The sequence below is a fragment of the Euwallacea similis genome, chromosome 27 (assembly GCF_039881205.1).
Source record: "Euwallacea similis isolate ESF13 chromosome 27, ESF131.1, whole genome shotgun sequence".
NCBI lineage: Eukaryota > Metazoa > Arthropoda > Insecta > Coleoptera > Curculionidae > Euwallacea > Euwallacea similis.
Window position 1 is genome coordinate 1,570,453 of NC_089635.1, and position 20,213 is coordinate 1,590,665.

The window sequence follows — 20,213 nt, forward strand, 5'->3', positions numbered from 1 at the left end:
TTCTATCCGCTCTTGGTTTCTTTAGTCAGTGATGTTACTGAGTAATACGTTTATTAACGAGGAAGTGTTTTTACGTTTGGTTCATTAATCAAGGTCGGATTATTAAGTAGTATATTTTTTGATGAGAGGTTCTCTTACCATAGTTTCCTGATATTAAGAAAAAATCTTAGGGAGTGTTGGAGTTTCATCTTCGGAAATTAAAAAGAATTACAATAATTTAGAATTTGATAATAAAGACATGCAACTAAAAATGTTGTTAGAGAAGTATTTTATAAAGCAATTTTTTTAGTATGTACAATTGTGTATTAAAATGTTGCTGAAAACAAATTTAATTTAAATATAAAGTACAGATCAATTTAATCACTAAAACCTCTATTGTACACATCCTTATATTTTTAGTTACAGTGTTAGTAATTATTATGATACAGCTCAGTAACTTTGTATGAAATAAGTCTGGTGACCATGCAACTTTGTTGAACTAAAAACGTCGAAATGAGAAAAGTATATATTACATTGTAACTAGGGTGACGAAATGTCATGTGTATGCTGAGAACAAACTCACTGTCTCTATTCACTATTGACTGACCGTGGTGAATATTTATAATATAAGTAGATACATAAATAGTATATGTGAGTAAATATTAGGTAAATAGTCCAGTAAGTAGAAGCTTCAAAGTAAATAAGAAAATTTGAAATTTCTACTGCTTTTTTTCACGTCAAATCAATTGGAATTTAAACAAGTGACTTCTATTGCCTCATGTTATCACAGATTATTACATTACAAATTTTTTTTCTTCATTATTATTAAAATTACCAGGAAGTAATGATTGCACAAGTTTTGAAACGTTTACAGCATTATTTTGTTTCAAAGGCGCGCCATCGTCCTTATTGCTCGACTTGAATAAAGTGGGACATTATTTTTTGCCGATTAATTTGAAATATTTCTTAATATAAACAAAATACATACCTTAAAAGCCCCGAAAGAGACAAATTGTATTTTATTTCTAGGTCTTGTTCCTAATATTGATTGTCTCAAAATCAGTATCAGTAGTAAATGGGGCGGTAGGTGAAACCCTGCAACTAAGTTTTTAGGTGTCTTTCGCTCCTAAATCTCCCCCTTTTGTTCCATTTGGATCTTGATTATAGTCCAATGGCGACTAAAAAGGTTCCATCGTAAATCCTTCTCTTTTTGGAATGTTCACTCCCAACGGCTGTTTCAATCTTAGTTGGTCATTGGAGCTCTTCCTACTACAATACGATCGGAATGTGACTGTCCACGAAGTAGCTGCTTATGACTTCGCAATTCCAAAGCGACAAATTGACCCACCCCAGCTAGCGGGGTGGGAGTGCCTCGAGCCAAAAGTCCCGGGGCTGCCTCGAAACCGACCCTACGTTTTCCAAATACATAAGGGAGATTTTAATTTCAAATAGGGACGCAGATTGGTAGACAATTACACATCGTTTTAAGACTAGTTGAGACCAAACGAATCGCCATCAAATTCTAATTAACATGTTAGAATTTAATCATCTTTGAACTGTAGCTTTTGAAATTATGAACATTAATGCATTGCGGACTCGTATATTCTAATTTAAACGTGGACAATTAGAAATTAAGATTTTGAGAGTTTCAAAGGCAAAATGCAAATATATAAGAAAGTTTGTTCAAAATTTCATCTTTTGACGATGCTATTATGTCTCTAATTAAATTTAATAATTAAACTTTAATCGACTGCTGAATATAGGCATAACCACATAAATTGTGGATGGATTAAAGGCTCGTTAAGACTTGGGGAATTAAGTAGATTTAATTAAAAAATAATGCTCAAGAGTTCTGGCTAAATATTAGGGGAATGATGGTGTCGAGAGATCGAATTTAACACTACCAAAGGGCTTAAATTTTCGTGCGGAAGTTGTTCGAGATGAACCCTCATCTAGGTATAATCTTTAGTGGAAAACTTCGACTACGCATTGCCTAAAGGGTGCCTATAATTCAAACCCTCCATATGCTTAATTAAAAAACATGAATACAACGCAAAATGGTCGTCCCGTCCATCTCATTATTGGAATATCTCGTATCTTGGAACTGCAAATGTGAATAGGTTGTATGTGGTAACCAACATGAAATTTGCATCAGTTCACGTACTGTAGCGAATGTACGAAATGCATTTATAAATAAATTATTTCCTGATAGTATTTAAGCATTGCTTAAGGACATCATAAATGGAGAAAAGACATGTTTGCTTCACTCATATACGTGCATGCAGCATGCGGATTTTGTTGTTAATATTAAAATGTGCATACCTTTGAACGTCACTACGTGGTTCAATTAATACTTAGGTATCCTAAAAATGATTTTTTCCATATTGGCTGGAAACAAATCTGTTATCTGTAAGATATGAAATTGCCAAATCCCAGCTCGTATTAACCGTGAGACGTAAAACCGGCCTAGGATAGCTCGTATTTTTATTCACCTGCCTACCTTTTTAAAATGCCTTACTATTTCGTTAACTAAAATCAGTAAGTATGTTTTCTTAACTTCTTTGTTTGAAGTTTTTGTCGTTAGTGATAATTCAGTAAACGGATCGATTCCCTATATCGCTCTCGGATTGAGCACTCCGCCCTTGGCATCGTGTTCGAGATTTCGCCTTCGTGCAATATGGCTTTCCTATCCGCCCTTATTATACAATAATACTATGCAATTATCGTAAGAAATTATATTCTCGACCCCATCTACCTAAAAGGTTTCAGCATTGAAAATATATTATGTTATGTTCTAAGTTTTGCAACTATCGAAGATAATAGTATGCGATTGTCAGTTTCAAAGTTATCGTTTTCAGCACAACAATATCATCTATTATTAAAAACTGAGGACTTATAAAACGATGGCAATAACTGATACTTTATATACTTTGTTATGAGAAGTTGAAAATTTAACTACTTCTCCCGGCATAAACTTCCTGTGTCGTAAACCAGTCATAAAAATGGATTATCTTGAAGTGTAATTGATCTCAAAGAAATACACTGCAGTTTTTGCTTTGCATATCTGCGACGAAGAAAAGGTGATTAGTTAATAAACAATCTACATTTTTTAAATGAAGTGGTAACACGTTTTATTTCTTCGGTAATTCTTCTTGTGAATGGGTGTTTGAGTTGTCAATAGCTCTCATTCTTGTAGGCTTGTTAGTATTTGTAGCATGTAATTAAAATACAACAATAACAATCATAATTTATAAGTCAAGTCATAAAACATATTCAACAATAAATCGGTCTAGTCAATAGTGAAGCAATCAATACGTGTTTAAAAAAACGGTTTTTAAGATATTAATTTTGTCCACAGGAAATGATAAATCTGGCATCGAAAAACATTTTCGCTATTTTTGACACAGGGCACAGCCAAGATCCGGAATATTCGCACAATTAATTTAACATTCACGTAGGATCATACTCATCAGAGATTGTGGTATTCTAAAGTATCCCGTACTTTTATTTTTACATCGTACATGATTGAGATATGAATGCATGTACAGCAATGTTATTTACCTTATTATAGAACATGACAATCGATTAATATGTCGCCTAACAATATTTAATCTTTCAAAGAAGTTGTATAGAAGTCCGTTCAATTTTAAAATCAGGTCAATACCGCAATTGACGAAGATTGGCGTCACTAATTTATGATCAATACGTCACAATATAATTTTATCAACTACTGGTAACGCCGTCCTTTACTCTGCTGGTAGGTACATGACGTGCGTTATTTTTAATGATAAACTTATTATTTCGATACATTTATCAGTAATTTCGGACCAATTTATATTCTAGTGGATTCCACCGTTAGAATAAATGGCGTTTAATGAATATTTAGTATATTAATTAGTTTCAGCATGCTCTTTTGCACCAAAGCGATCGTGCGTACTTAAAAATTTCCATTTAATTCGATAAAAATTATAGCAATTGGCCGTGTGACATAAGCTTCGGTAGTAATGAATTATTTATAAATGTAACAACTTTATTAACACACAGGCTCAAGAGTATCTCTTAATTCTAGTATAATTACTATTTTATGCAGTTGTAACTACATGCAGATTCCTAGTGCGTAATATCGAATACTATGAATAATTGAAGATTTGCGACATGTAGGGATCACATAAAAGTATGTACGTGTGTCGAAACCCTCACATTCAGATAGGAATAATTCATATACAGGGTTGTGATGAGGAAACAGATCAACCATAGCTGCAGGGCATCGTGCAAAAAGTGCTCATCGCACTGGCAATGCTTTAAATTTTTGAAAGCCTTTGCTGTAAGTTAAGCGCAGTGCAGCAAGTAAATTCCGGGAGGGTTATAAAATAATTCATCTCATTAACTACAATTACATTGTCCTTTAATTAATAGTCTTGCCGTGCAATGTAAATTATTTAGCAGTTATTCTAAATTTTTAATTAAAATACAAAATATTTCTTGGTACCATTTATAGCCTCCACGTTACACGAGCAGTATTGTTTGACCCGACTTTTAAAAGTAAATTTTTAATATACTGATCCCATAAATTAGACCACGTGCAGTTCTACTGTGAAACCAATTTTGTACGGCACATTGATTTATTGTTAATTAACAGGACATCTTGATAAAAATTAGTTTTCTACGTGTATTAAACGTGGAAAGGATAGCATTTAACTCGTGTAATGTGGTAAGGTCTTGCCCGGGTCTGTCTTCTGCACATAATTCGAATCAACACCTTGCAGGGTTATGCTGTATCAGTCGGCAACAAAGCGCAATAATGTTTATTTTATTCATTGATTAAAATGTTACATTCATCGAATAATCTTTAAACTTGCTATGCAATTCGAGTGGTTTTGAAGTGTTCTTAAATGACATTCTCCAGGGACAACAAACACATTATTTAGTTTTTGGATTTCCGTTAAAGTAACGCAACGTTTTGGTTCTGATTTTATTGATCTATTGACTGTAAGGTTCATGTGTTTTACAATAAAAACATCTAAATTCCAAAAATAAATTTAATATTCCCCAGACGGTCGAAATATTTTATTAATTTTGTTATGTCCCTGTTAAATTTACATGACGAATTCGATTAATGGTTAAGCTAACTTAATAGCGAATTAAAACTAGCAACAATTCCTATTTCCCAGTTGAGCTTAATTTTCTCGCATTCAAGGTATTTTAATTACGCTATAGAAATAGGTTAGATATGTGATATTGATGCTGAACTTTAATTAGACAATTTAGATATCCTTTTACTTATTTAATTTCCTATTAAGCTGAAGCCAGCTTAACTTTGATCTTGTCTTGACTTTGAGTTGATGGAACTGTAGCTCATAACTTACGACATTTGCTAATTTGAGGCTGCAGCTGCAGTTTTAATTCGCCAAAAAGGACCTTTATGTTATACATCACGTTTTGATGGTGACACGCCTAAAGCTGGATTGTTTGTCGTACGATGATTTATCACTGCGACGATGACTACTCACTGCGTTTGATTTCCTCAAAATCTCATTACAGTTATTATTTTTTCAGGCAAAGATTACATATGGGGCCAGGGATTGATAGGAGTTAAATGCAGAGGTGAGTCCAATTTTCCAAGCTTTCCAGGAGTTGTGGTGGTTATGATTTTCGGTACTGTGTGCGCGCAACATTTATCACTGTATTTTTTGTGTAAATTTTGATCTCTGAGATCCAATTTTATGTCACTTTAAATACAGGGGGGCCTTGTAATGGGGCAAATTACATTTGTATCAACAGCGAATTCGATTTTTCAGAAAGCGATGGTTAGTGGCTCACTAGGAAAAAGCCACTTGATCGATCTAGTGAAATAAATAAAAAAGTGAAAAAAATCTCACGTAAAAATTTTAATGAAATATCTCAAAAACTGTATGAGCTATAGGCAAAACGGAAAATTATTATTGAATCTTTAACATCAACTTTGACGTATTGAAATTTGTCACCTTTCGTGTAAGAAAAATGTATCCCAATTAATAATGTTTTTGCATAAAGAATATGAGGATGAAGTTTGGTCTATTTGGTGGGGTCTACTCTGTATGGATGATTAACATCATTCAGCTTTTTGCTGGACATAAAAATGTTTCTACAACACTAATTTTTAGACGATGCGTGCCAAAAAATCGCTGCATTCTACCTACTTGCAAAACAATAACATGTAAATATTTTAATGTAACATTGTTCAAAATACCGGGGCACGTGTTTGCTTTATTATGTGGGCTTAGTGCAACATTTGAAACGGAGCTTTTCTCTGTTTTAATTTTAATTGAGTGATACACTGATACAATAATAGGTTTTACGAAAATAAGTAGCATGATAAAACTTATTTATGAAATCCAACTATAAACTCCGTCCCAAGTTTTATGCGGGGATTTTGGTTAGTTTATAAGAGTTCGGGGATGATGAAATTAGAAAAGTTTTATAGAACTTGAAGCCGATTTCCAGGCAGTTACGTTTTTTCCTGGAGTTTGATATTAAAATTGTTTATTTGACAGCAGTAAGTGGGAACTTTTGAAAGCTAATGTTTCAGCAATGGATTGTCTACTTATATTATCAACATAAATATATGTACGATCAGAGGGTTTCAAAAAGGCGGTGTCAAGTTTGAGGAGGTTATAGAGGACGTTACGGTAGAAAATTTTTGCATATAGACTCCTAGTTGAAAATAAGTCGCCGCTCTAGAGCAGTTTTTGTCTAAAACTGTAACGTTTTCTCGTTGACACTAATAGACATCGATATTTAAGTAATTTTTATTAAATACGTTTATTAAAACGTTCTTATGGATATACAGAATAGAATGTTGTTCCAACATGGCAGTGTAGTTGCATATTTTGCCCGTCTTGTGAAAGATCAGCTAAACGTACAATTTCATGGCTCATGGATCGGGAGAGGAAAAGCTGTCAATTGGTCAGCGCGATGTCCCGATTTAACCCCATTGGGCTTTTTCCTTTGGGGTTACATCAGGTCCTTGGTTTACGAACCAACTGTAGCCACCCACGAGTTCACTGTTAAGGAGAGTGATGCCAACCCGTTTTTTCGTGCAGCAAAATCCTCATATGCGACAAAGAGTGCGCGATTCCATGATTCGAGAGATGCATTTATATAACGTGATGAGGGTCGCCATTTTGAACGATCATTATAAATTTATGCGGTGTCGTTAGTAAAAATTACTTAAAAATAGATCGATTACTTTTAGTGTCAACGAGCAAACATTACATTTTTCAATGAAAATTGTCCCAGAGTCAAAACGGCTCATTTATTTGCAAGAGGTTTTTGCGGGAGGTTCTTTACAAAAAAATTCTACTGTTATATCCTTCATAACTCTTCAACTTTGACATCACTTTTTAGAATAATGGTATATAGAACCAGTACATTCTTCTTTTCGTCGATGCAAAAAATCTGAACCAAAAAAAATTTTAATTGTAGATCTCAGTATTCTCACTTGAGCTGTTTCTTTTCAAGTTTTAAAATTACATTTTCAAATGTGTCTTTTGCGCGGAATCATAATGAATGTTTAAACCTGGCCATTTGACGCGATTTGTTTCGATTAACCTTGATTTTTATGTGTTAACAAAACACGATATGAAAAAAAAAGAGTTCTGACATGTTTGCCATAGAAAAGCAATAACTCTAATGTGTTGCTCGGATGTTTGTCGATACTCAATCAAATAAGTGAAAAGTTAGCACAAGATAATCCTCCATGTGCCGAATTCTAATCAATCGTTACAAGGAATTTAATGGTATTGAATAAAAAATCGGAATCCTAAAAACTTTTGAAGAGGCTGGTTACATTAATAGTATTAATTACCTAAACGTTCAGAGGCATGGTGACGACCTTGATATCCGTTCAAGTCCCTGTTGCCGCTTCTTTTAAACTTGTTGAAAAATCTCACGGTCGCCTTCAAGGTGACCCAAGTCGACGATTAAAATCAGTTTGGACTGTTGTTGGCAACGTTTAGTTTTGTTTGGCAACATCTTTCATGATTTCAATTTCGACCAGATTTATAAAGGATGATCATTTAAAAAAACCTCAAGTAGGCGTTGAAATATCAGAGGCACGTCTTGGATAAATCCATCTGTTATCAGTGTGTCAGTCTGATCTTTGATGGTATGTAGCAAATGGTTTAATAAACGCCCTACGGTCACTGTTCGCCGCCTACTGCGAGGTTTTTTTAATCACCCTTTATAAGACGGGGAAGCGTGTTGAATTTAAATTCAAGGTGCGACTTAATATGCTACACTATTTAAAAGCTGTTTTTATTCCTTGTTTTTATTTTGTGCTTGTGACATCGAATTCACAATCGCCTCCTTAGGATTACGTACTAATACTTTACAACATAACTGAAAATCATAACTGGGCTACCGTGCTCCTTGATCTCATTTCTTATTTCATTTTAAAGAGTTTGATCAAAATTTTGAAAATTTATGTTCCTAAAACTGTGAACAACCTCTTTATGTCTAGTGGCAGTAATACGAATCTTGGACCGTTCATGGAAGCTCTAATCTTTCGTCTCATATTGAATATTCCCATAATCTCATAGTGCACTTTTTTACATAGATCGATTGAATATCTTAATTTAATTAAAACAACAAAAATTACGAATGTTTTGAAAATTTTCGAAAACGTTTGAAGGTGAAGTATTGTTTTCATTCAGTAAGTCAGATGATTCCGATTCGGTTTTAATCATGGATATTTTAGTTAAGGGGTAAGGGACTTGGAAAACTATCAACATCGCCAATTTTAGATCCTGCAGGCAATTCTAATTAATTTCTGTGAAGCATGCCTTATGCTTCACTCCAATAATTTTCTGAGATAATGACGCTCAAAATTGTATATTTTTAACACTGTAACTCAATCGTCAACGATTTAAGATACAAGGCGGTTTACTTTATCCTGGTTTGGAAGGTGGTATCAAATGATATCGTTCTATTATTTTACATATTTGTTTTCCAATTTTCGAAAACGTCAATATAACGTATATCCCCGGAAAGATGAAACGATTATTGTAAAAAATAAAAAATCTCCATTTAAATTTTCATTTTTTCAGTTTTGATAGATTAAAGGAGTATTTAAAATATTATTACAGATGTTTATAAAATCCAAATTGTCTTCCTGTGCGTAGATGGCCCATTAAAGTTTATAAAAAAGGTTAAAAGTGGCAACCACTGCTGTAGTTCATATGCTTTGTTGTTTTTCAGTAACGTTTTTTCTTTGTTCAAACGTTTTGATGGTCTTTAAAATATATACTTTTAATTATCCACTTTTAGCCCTATTTTTGGCATGTTCAATCTCACCTTTAGCGTACTCTTCCACTAATCGTCACACACGAAATATTTTCGAGATATTTATTTTGTTAGTTTTATTGTTTTATAAATGGTGAGAGGGCTGGATGATTGATGCACCAAAAATTTACATGTCAATTCCACCGTACACGGTGGTATACAGTCAAAATATGTATGCCTGAGATTACTTTTTCCCTTTACTAAAATTATTGCAAGCAATTATTTCCGTTTTAAATTAGTTTCACCTTTAAAATTAATAAATGTAAAATTTAATAATGTATTTATAATTGGATAAACAATGAGAATTGTTTGAAATGAGCTAATTTGAAATATCACAGAGTATTGACCCGAACAAAATATCACATAGATACATGTTTCTGTATGACTAAACTACACCATCACAAAGTACGAATATTTCCTATTAGCCGACACTATGAGTTAATCTTTGAAATCCAGCCATATAAAATTTATTAACATGTAATGTTAGATTCTATATTCTCATCCAAATTCTGTCTTGTTTATATGAAGTAAACGGGACAATTTCGTCCTTGCTTTTGTTAAATTGACTTCCAAATTGTCAGGCAAATTACGTAAGTCTTGTGTGAAGCACCTTGAGTAGAATATATTAAATTCTATTTAGTTATGCGAGGGTGCGACAATTTCTCTCACCCTTGTTAGGGTTATTGTTTTTTGGATGTCGCAAGTGCTTATATGAAAGAAAGAAAATTGATGAACGAGTTTGTTATACTAGTTTCCATAATCGTTTTGTCATACGATGAACACATTAGCATCGTCATTTGGGAATCTCGGCGCGCGTAAAGCCTAAAATTTTAAATCAATTTGTTCGAATTCAATAATAATTGAAGACCTCTTGAGCACTTTAACGGCGGGTCTTGGCATGCCTCAATCTTCGCATAAATCACATTCACTTCTATTGAGAGGCCTTTAAAATTAATTTCCTTTTTATATCTGGCTGTTCTTTTTTTACAATTGTAATCTGCACTTTTATACCATGCTGCATTGTACTGCTGGACTATTATTAACCTCATTTATTGCAATATATCTAAAGTTGTTAAGTTTTAGATAATGTAGAATCTACATATGCTTCTTTTCCGCGAATTTTATCACTTATTTCCTTTGATTATATATTCGCATTCCATATAGATACCGGTCAATGTAAGTGCCTCATATTTAATTGTTTTAACAGGCTGCAACGTTTTTCTTATCTTTTAAAGGAAATCGACGCTACAGAAAGTGGATGAAAGACATTCCGAACTTTTCATGGCAAACATGAAAACGTTTGTGGATGTTTGTTTATTTCGTGGGCCTCATTATTCCTGTAACAGTGGGTGTCGATTGTCACGTCAAATCAATATTCCTTACATCCCTAAATTCTGTCTAAAATAACATCTAAGGAAAGAATCTTGGCATATAATCAATCTGTTATGTCAGCATTTGCTTGTTATCATCGCAATAGAGCGGGCACTGCCTTTTTTAATCAAACACACAAAAGAAAAAAAACGACCTAACCATGGATTTCTTTTTCGAACCACTGACAAGTATAAACAAATCCCTTATTAATAATATTTCGAACATTAAAGGGCGTTGACCTAAAAGGGGATAGCCAAATGTAATTACCGAGCACTTGAAGATAATTAGTCTAACTACTACATTTATCCTGTCCTAGTACAGAAATACTTGAAATAAGCACTTGATTGCGGAAGGAGTCTTGAACTCTTGCCATAAAGTCAGCGCCGCCTTCAAAATTCCGTCAATACAGTCCTGATGAATGACAATTCAAAGAGAAGAGTTTTCTTACGGCCTTTCTTTTATTTTCAGAAGAGTTAATTCTTGTTATTAACTTATTGATTGAAACTTTTTCTTCTGTTCCTCAAGGTGAACTATCGGAAACTGTGATCCAAAAAATCGGCATTGACTTTTTATCCAAGTTACAACAATGTTTTTTATTGTAAAGACGTTTTCTGGAGATGTTCTTTCAGGGAAGCTGATGCATATAATAAGGGCTTAAAAGCTCCCTTGCGATTTTCTCCCAAATAATTCCTATGAAAGAGAATTCAGCGAAGCAATTTCCCCTTCTGACTTTTAAAATAAATCGCCAAGTTTTGCAATTAATATTTCTCAATACTGGCCTGGGTCGGTTGCCACGTTCTATTCATTAAAATTCCTTCAGCAACCCAAAAGTTATATAGCTATCATCTTGGAGGTGAATCCACGTTTTAACTGTAATAAAGTTATTCAGAAAACTTCTTGAATTGCCGCTAAACAGCGTCAAATTGCCTCTTGAAGAGGCGATATCCAGGCCTTTCGCCCTTGTTTGGATAATTGATCCATACCAACTATAGATCTTCATTGAGTCTAGTGAAGCTTAATTACGAAATGCACAACTGACAAATTTCTAACGTAATTGAGTGGCGTAAATTGAATAAGTACGCAAAGTGTACATTTGTATAACTAATTCACGTGGGGCTAAATTTGGACTTCTCCAGTGTGTGAAGTTAGATGACAATAGTTATTACTTGTTTAAACTTCAAGCAATTCGATATTAGAATTGGAAAATCAAACAGTCTTTTCAAGGTTCCCATTCATCTTCTGCTAATCAGAAATTTCGCACGAATATAAAACACACTTAATTTTAAAGCTTTAAATTTCTTTTTTTTTCTTTGTGCCCGAACTTATATATTTGATAACATAAGAATGGGCATTGTGTACATTTCCAAAGTTGTATAATCGATATTAAACACTCATAGCCTAAAAATATAACTCAACTCGTCATTTCGGCCCCTCCTCCAAACTTGGCCAATAACGCCCGCATTGTGTTCGTCGCAAGAAAGATTTATCTGAGGAAATCTGGCAGCGGCACTTAGCAATAAAAAAATTAGTTGACAAAACGCCAGTTTGGACAATATGTAACACGTTCATTGATTTCACTTTATTCTACAAGTTAAGCACATTTTCTTTACTATTATAAATAAATCATAGCTCTCATGTCAGTTTCAACAATGTTAGTAAACCAGGCGTTTTTGCGAAGAACGAATATCTCACTTTATTTGCGGTATGATTTAAACATGAGAAGTCATTCAAAAACATTTGATTAAGTGTATCAGAAACTCTACTTTATGAACGTGTTTTTGTTGTTAGTGCATATATCTTTTTGAGTGAAATAAATGAAAAAAAAAATTTGAACTTTTAGAGGAATTTCACTACGTGAATTTGCCAGCTCTTAGGCGAGGCTGCCACATGTAACGTGAACTTCACATAATTTTCTACTACTACTATATTTACATTTAAAAAGCACGGTATAGCTATAGAGCAACACACCCAATGTCGTTCTAGAAGTTGCCAATTCAAATTCCTTTGAAATATTTACTAGATCAAACCGGCTACCGTGACTTCCACGAAACAAGGACTGCAAATATAAACTAAGGACTAAAAACTGCATAATTTGCGTTTAAGACGTGCAGTTGGAAAAAGTATTATTAAATCATTTTCTATTTATGGTTAAAAGAGACAAGTGTAACGGAAAATGAAATGCGCAACTTTGTAATGGTTGACCCGGGCGAACCAAATGCATTTTGCAGAGTCTGTGTTTTAACAGTAATTGCGTTCTAAAAATATCAAGTACATGCACATTTTTTGTGATGCACAGTATTGTAATGTGGCTCGTATTGATGGTACTTTCGTAAAATTTTATTCACCACCGTCCCAACTTTATTATACCTCAACATAAGGCTTTTCTTAAATCGAACTGGGACACCATTTTTCACCTATTTTTCATCCTCGTCGTTATTATCAACTTTCGAATGTTGGGATGTCGATTGGTATTGCTCTCCACGTTTCCCTTTATCTCCCAATGTTTGTTACTTTTAAGCTGATTAGAGGGAAAACTTAAAACAAACCGCCCTTAGAATTAATTGCATTTCTAAAACTTGGCTCGTCATGGAAGCGTTAAATTCTTAATTAGGGTTGCTCGCTTAATTTTACATGTTGAGAACAACTCTTGATAACCAGACATACGGGCTGAGACGAGAGATTAACGTTCAATTTAGTAATTTTTCTTAACCGTAACTTTAGAATGTTAATTTAGTGTCTGCATTACCATACAGGAATGGAAAAATTAAGATTTTTTCAGTTTTTTTTTCAACAATTTCATTGCACATGTTTTTTTCCTTTTTGATCTAAGTTTTGGCACTTCGTTAATGCTAATGGAAATTAATATCGCCTTACAATTCAAATAAAAGATAGTGTACGTTTAGGTAGCGTAAATGCAGTATAATACGAACCTCACTAAACTAACCTGAATAAATGTACTCTAGAGGACGATCGTTTTTGGAGTTTACATGCATAGGGATCTCGGCTATTTGAATATCTATATAGTTATGATGTCGGTTAAATTAGGGCAAAATTGTGTAATTTGAAGCCTATTAAAGTGTCCCTTTGAAATTTGATAATTCTGATTATTTCGAAAAATATCTGGAAAAGATAGAATTTTTCGAAAAAGGCTTTATTTGTCTCGGATTGATTTGATGACGCATTAAGAACAATTGACATGTTGTCAAAGAAATTTTTCTCTTCTACGATATACTGCTGTCAAAGTTAAAATGTGACTTTTCGTTTTCGGGAACCATAATCAACTTCTTTTTTTTTTAAATACGGTTCTGGATTTTTTATTTTAGATTCTATACTTCCTTTTCACCCTGAATTCGATAGGATATGACAATATATGATTTTATCAGTTTTTAAGGAAGATCTTTCATTCTATCTCATTATTATTATTTTTTTAGTAGCAATAAAACATAGAAGCGGACCGTGATGCTTTAAAATGGCACCGAAAAAGGCCCTTGTTTGTCAATTGCTTATTTCTCGTATTTCTGCCCTGTTGAAAGCTTTGTTTTTGCGCAAACTATTGGCGTATTTTTTTTTATTCATCGACAAATGTACCAATGGCAACAGACTTCCATCGTTTGCATTCTTTTTTCCATCGATAGTTGTGCCATAGCATTTTTTAATTACTAATACTTTAAATTGTAATGCAATCTACATCCATTCAGAGATTTTGATAATTGACCGAACCGACGGTTTAGTACCAAGCTGAAGTCGTCGTAACTGTCAAAGTTCCATGTCGATGTTTTTTAAATCTTCCAATTGTTCAATAATAACCTGAACTAACCGGCTCTTATCATGACGGATTAACGCTTTAAAAACGTTGCGCTGGACTTCTATAACCTTCCGTTTTGACCGACTTCGCAACTTTTCTTAGGGTTCGATTTTCCCGCTTCAAACTTTTTTGTGGTTCGCTCCTGGCGCTTCGGCCTTTGAAATGCGAATACATCGATATTGATTGAAATGCATTGGGAAGCTATGGGCAAATTAGGTGACAATTGGGCATTTTCTATGTTATTTGTATAAATAGATCGAAAACAGTTATCGACATGGAAAAATGTTTTTAAATTGAGGCACAACATTTTCATAACAAAATTGGGGAGACCCTTGTAAAAAACGCTTTTTATTCTTATGATTTTTTTAAAATTGTTCATTGCTCTCAGAGGAATTGTTTATCAGTGCGTAACTTTTTTTTCATATTATTGAATTACTATTGTAATGATTTTAATCTAATTGCACTCATCAATGTACATCTTAATTTAATGACGCATGTAAGTACACGGACGTGATGGATTATCACACAAACAAAGCGAAATTTTAGATACTTTTTGGTTAAATGAAGAATCGTCTTGATTTAACCTAAGGAATCGTTTACCAAAATATCTGCTTCTAATTTCCGAAGTGGCTTAATATTAAATGTAATATTGATACGGTTCAAAAGATGGGTTCCAAAATGATTAGGCGACAGCTTGTGCTCTATCGTTATTATATCATTTTCGTTAAGATGCTTTCCAAACCATTTGTTGACAATTTGCCCATTGGCCCTTTCTAAACTACAAACTTAGCAAGTCGACCCGTTGTTATCTTTTTGATCACAACCAAAGTTTCAATATTTCCTTCACTAAACCGTCCACGTTTCTCCGAAGTGTTAAGATTAATCTAGTTACGTTCCGATCAATATCATCTCGATTGTAAATATGTTTTATACGTTTGAAGCGGATTGTTTTATTTTTTGGAAATAACACACATGAGCCAGAGGTTGCTGGAGCGGCGAAATTACACACTATTCTGGGCTAAAATTAACTGAGGAAACCGTTTACCTTTTGCCAAGGGTGGAAGAAAAGGTGATAATCATTCTTGGTAAACGAATGTCATAGGATGAAATCAAGACTGTCGTGTTAAAGGTTATAAAAAAAACCGCAGTGGAAAAGTGGTTTTAGTTTCTATCTGTCCCTTTTCATAACTCGGATTTTTTGTAATCGAAAATTTCAATTTCTTTCGAAATACCTGAAAAACTAAAATTAATTTTGTCGATCTGTTTGCATCGTGCAACCGCTCAATTGAATGTGTAACTTTTCTCTCATTTAACCAAATCTGTATACTACCTGTATGTTACCGCTTACAAGATTCCCATTTTGGACATTCTTATTTTGGACGCACTGTCTCTGCATTTCACAGAAAAATAAAAAGGGTCTAAAGTTTGGAGTTGCCAAGTTAATCGCAAAATCGGTTAAATGCTGTAATCCGTGATTAATGTCAATGCTGTTTCCACAAATTGTGTTCTTGTTTTGTCTATTTGCCGCAGGATGCAGTAAACGAAATATTCCAGCATGCGTCGTTCTATAAGAACATTCCCCGAACTCATATATCTACTTTGACACTCAAAGACCTTGCAGGATTGCATCCGTTTGCTGTCAACAGGTCCATAGATGAAGTGCAACGTCGAAGTCCTTGGTGAATATCGTTTCGTGTTATGATTTGCTTTCCATGCGCCCTATTTGGTAGGATTTCCCAACGTTCATTGCACATATCCCATGCGGAAGTTGTATGAATTCTATCCACGTGTTTGACCTACTGAATGCGATGCTGTTAGGTACAAAAATAAATAGTTTTTTGCAAGGCCCGCGACCACTAAGATATAATTAAACAGCGCTTTATTTGCTACGACTGTTCGATAACACCATTAGAGATAATCATCTAAGCGATTCTAGGCAAGGTGTTTTGTTGTCTTGCATGTACAGCACAGAAAATGTTTGCTTTGATACTTCAAAATTTCGGTCCAGTCAAACGTACTTAAGGCTTCTTTAGACCTCCGAGTCTTTATTTGAAAACTGCCAGAATTAATCAAGCGGCACTAACTATCCAATGGAATTGCAGTCTGTTATTAAAGCTCCGACCAAGAAATAAGTATTCCCGAAGGCATTTCATGACGGATTAAGTACTTACGCACAAAGAAGCCCCTTTATGCTATACTATAGTTGATAAGTCATATTCTGGGTTGAGCTGAGATGTAGTCGTTTGTAACTTATAGATCAAAGGAAGGAAGTGATTTATTAATGTATACACTTGTGAGACAAGGGAAACATTTGTAGGACGTAGAACTTAAGAATTTAGTGTCACTTTTTAATTTCAGTAAGTTTTATCTTGGCATTCTTCTCTAATGCTCGAGGATTAAATTGTCCTAGAGAATTGTAAATTCAATTAACATCATGATTTATATAGACACACACGTTGTCTACATAATAATTATAGTGTCAATAATATGCTTTTAATTTTTAAGGATCGGCCTCTGATAATGAATCCGTCATTTATATTCTAAAATTATTATAGATCACAGGCTGAACCTACGCTTAAGGAGATTATAATCAAATTATACAGAAGAACAGTTACCCGAAACTGATTTAGTTTAACTTCCATGAATATTGTATGTGTTTAAAAATATAAATTACTTCCTAGACAAGCAGCTTACATTTATGCGGCTGTTTTATTCTAGAAATTATGCATATCATTTAAGAATAATCATTCTGATGGAAAATTTTAGGCAAATCTTGGAAGTTCACGTTCTCATAAGGCGTTGTTCACTACTCGACTTCACTCGTTCGTGCTTGATTATTTTTTTAGTTCTGACATTTTGTTTAGACTAACGAGATCAAAATCTTGTTCAAAAAAACGTTTCTATTTTAAAACGGAAGCAATAAAGCAGCAACTGACAATAATTTTCAATGTCGACCTGGTTAATAGCTTCTCTGAAAATAGGTTTCCAAAATATCCCTTAATTTAACTTGTCTTCGCGCAAGTTTATTTCTCTAAAGTTATCGCAGTTCCATGTTCTATACAATCGTGCTATTTTCCAAAACATCGTGAATTCTCCTTTATTTCTCTCAACTGCAAGCTTTATTTTAATGTTGCATGGCGCTCACAACCCTTGTAGTCAAAATAGCCATAAAGTTCGCCATAAAAAGGCTGCAAATAATTTTTAACGATTAAAGCATTGTTTTTAGTAAAATAATAAGAATGGCTGGAATAATGGCTCCTAAGTGAAGGTTACATTCATGTCTGGATTAAACACAAACATGGCATAACAAAATTCCGATAAGAATCGAGCATTTGAGGCAGCTGAGGGAAACATTTCATTCAGAAAAATGAACAGGAACGGTGGAAAAACCATGAATGAAACTGTTGTTATGAAGACCGCAGTAATTTCGCAAAAACAAAAACGAACGAGGACTTATTTAATTTAATTCACTCTGACTGATTTGGATGGGGCAATCGAGACTGCTTACTAGCGCGACAAGAGGCCAAACTCCTAAAGAATAGGCTTAGCCGGAAAACTTGTTTGCTGCCCTGCCGCAGATAGAGATTCACAAGTGGCTACGGCGATTTAACGTGCAATGCATTTTTAAAAAATTAGTAATGTATTATTATTACGTGCCTTTAGAAAAATATTTACGTTGCACGAATTCCTTCGTGCAATTCGTCAACGTTTGGCAACGTAGCTTAATAATTTTCACATTGTGCAAAACTTGTTTCCCGTTTTGGCTACTGTATCAGAAACAAAAGGAGAGCTAAATGTTGGAAGGGAGTGGAAAGGGACTTTATTCGAATTCATAGCCCGTAGTTACCATCTGACTGGCCTATTCTTATTCTTTGTCAGTATTTTTACTCGAAGCTGTATTAAGACTGTTTGTTTGACTTTTTTTTTGTTGCATGACATCGTTTCGTTGCTCGTAGCTGACATTAATTACATTTTCCTTTGTCAGATATGTTTTTATGCAGCTCTTTGAAACATTTTAAACAGCGATATTTCTTTTCTTTCATAAATTTTTCTTTAACTTTAAACGTAAGTGCTTGCGCCAGAGGATGAATAACAGTGCACGAATCGCACATGTCCGGCCTTTTGTTGCCTTCACCCATTATGACTCGATCTCTATTTTCGGTTTCAAAATATCTGAAAAAAAAAAATAAAAAAATTATTACCTGCACGGCTAATGAGCTAAAGTGGAATAGTTTTAATTTTTGTAAACAGTGGCATTCCTAACAGAGCATTTTTAATGTCTAAAATTGTCCCGTGTTCATGTGACGTTTACACGATGTGCCTTCGAACAAAAACTAAGCAAGTACAAAAGACCAGTTTTATCTGATCGTGCCAAGTTTCTGGTAGTAATTCGGAATATTTAAAAAAGATGTAAAACTCTGGATAGTCACGTAGTCTTTTCGTACTTGTTAGGCAAAACTGATTGTTTAATAAGCATTTGTGGTTTATTAAACATTATCAAAAAAGTGCTAGTCTTGTGAAAACTAATAAAAAAAAAAGATATTTTTATGCCGGATATCCCATAATTAACGGAACTTAACCGGACTACACACAAATCACTTATGTAGAACTATTAAGATTTAACCTAACTTATCCATATCCAAAAGTTGGTGTGTAACGAGTGAAATACAGGACGGCAAACTTTCATTATTATTACAATTTTTCCCTCAGTCCCTCCAATTTAGTTAATTGTGGCGTTTAAAAAGCCTTTAAATGTACACATAAATGTCTGGAAAACAGTTTGTCTGAGCGACATTTTCAAAGTATCTATTTTCATGTAGAAAGAATGTGACAGTCCAATTGTTAAGTCAAATTAATAATATACCACGGTATAAAAGTTATGGATTTTTAAACGCAGGAAAAGGCTCACCGACAGCTACTACATCAAACGAGCACTACATCAAAGTTTACTTAAAGTAACAAATTTTCGCGTCAATAATAGTAATATTTTCTTCTTAGTTGATAAATTTTACATTAATTCCTCATATCCAATTTACTTAAGATCTTCAACAAAATGGGATTTATTTTGGTACAATCTGCAAAATTCCAAAGCAAAAAATCTAAAGGGTTCAAGTCTGGTGACCTTGCTGGCCATTTTTATTTTATATTTAAACATTAAAAAATCATCGAGCTTAGCTATGGAAAATATTATGTGTATCGAGTTGTACAAACTGAAGAAAAATCATTCCTTTTTTTGACTTGCCCATTACAAGGTATATTTTTTAAATACTTATACTATTACCATTTTCAGAACGCCTATAGTCTCAAGGTTGTTTAAATTAGGAAGAAGTTATCATTTGTGGAGTTCATTTAGGAAACTTCTACTATGTTGCGGAATTTTGAGTGGTTTCATAACACTAATAGTATATATTTCATTATTAAAAGTTCATATAAACCTATGTTACGTTAGGATGTTAAAGTTTCAAGATTTTTTTGATTTAATTGCTTCCGTATTGTTTGAGCACATATTGCTCACATTTGGAGAACATGTGATTATTTATTATTACTGACATCTTTAGAAATTATAATTTTTTAAGTGCGAAACCTTCTTTCGCCCTCGTTCTTTTTTTGCACGACATTATTGCCTGTTTTTAAAACGAAAATTTAATTTCTTGTTTAATTTAGAAACTTTTTGTCCCTTGTGTTTTTCCAGATTAATTTCTCCTTAACCGCCAGGCATACTGTAACGAAATTGAAG

The 20,213-nt window shown here is 33.7% G+C and overlaps 1 protein-coding gene across 2 annotated transcripts in view; it reads left to right on the forward strand.

Annotated features, from left to right (window-relative positions):
• The window catches only part of Pi3K21B (phosphatidylinositol 3-kinase regulatory subunit alpha), a 56,208-nt gene that overhangs the window by 14,430 nt on the left and 21,565 nt on the right, over positions 1–20,213 (forward strand). For both annotated transcript variants that reach the window (XM_066402742.1, XM_066402743.1), the window contains one exon: positions 5,536–5,583. In XM_066402742.1, the coding sequence (XP_066258839.1) occupies positions 5,536–5,583 (48 nt within the window). Of the gene's footprint in view, positions 1–5,535; positions 5,584–20,213 lie in introns of those variants that run through there.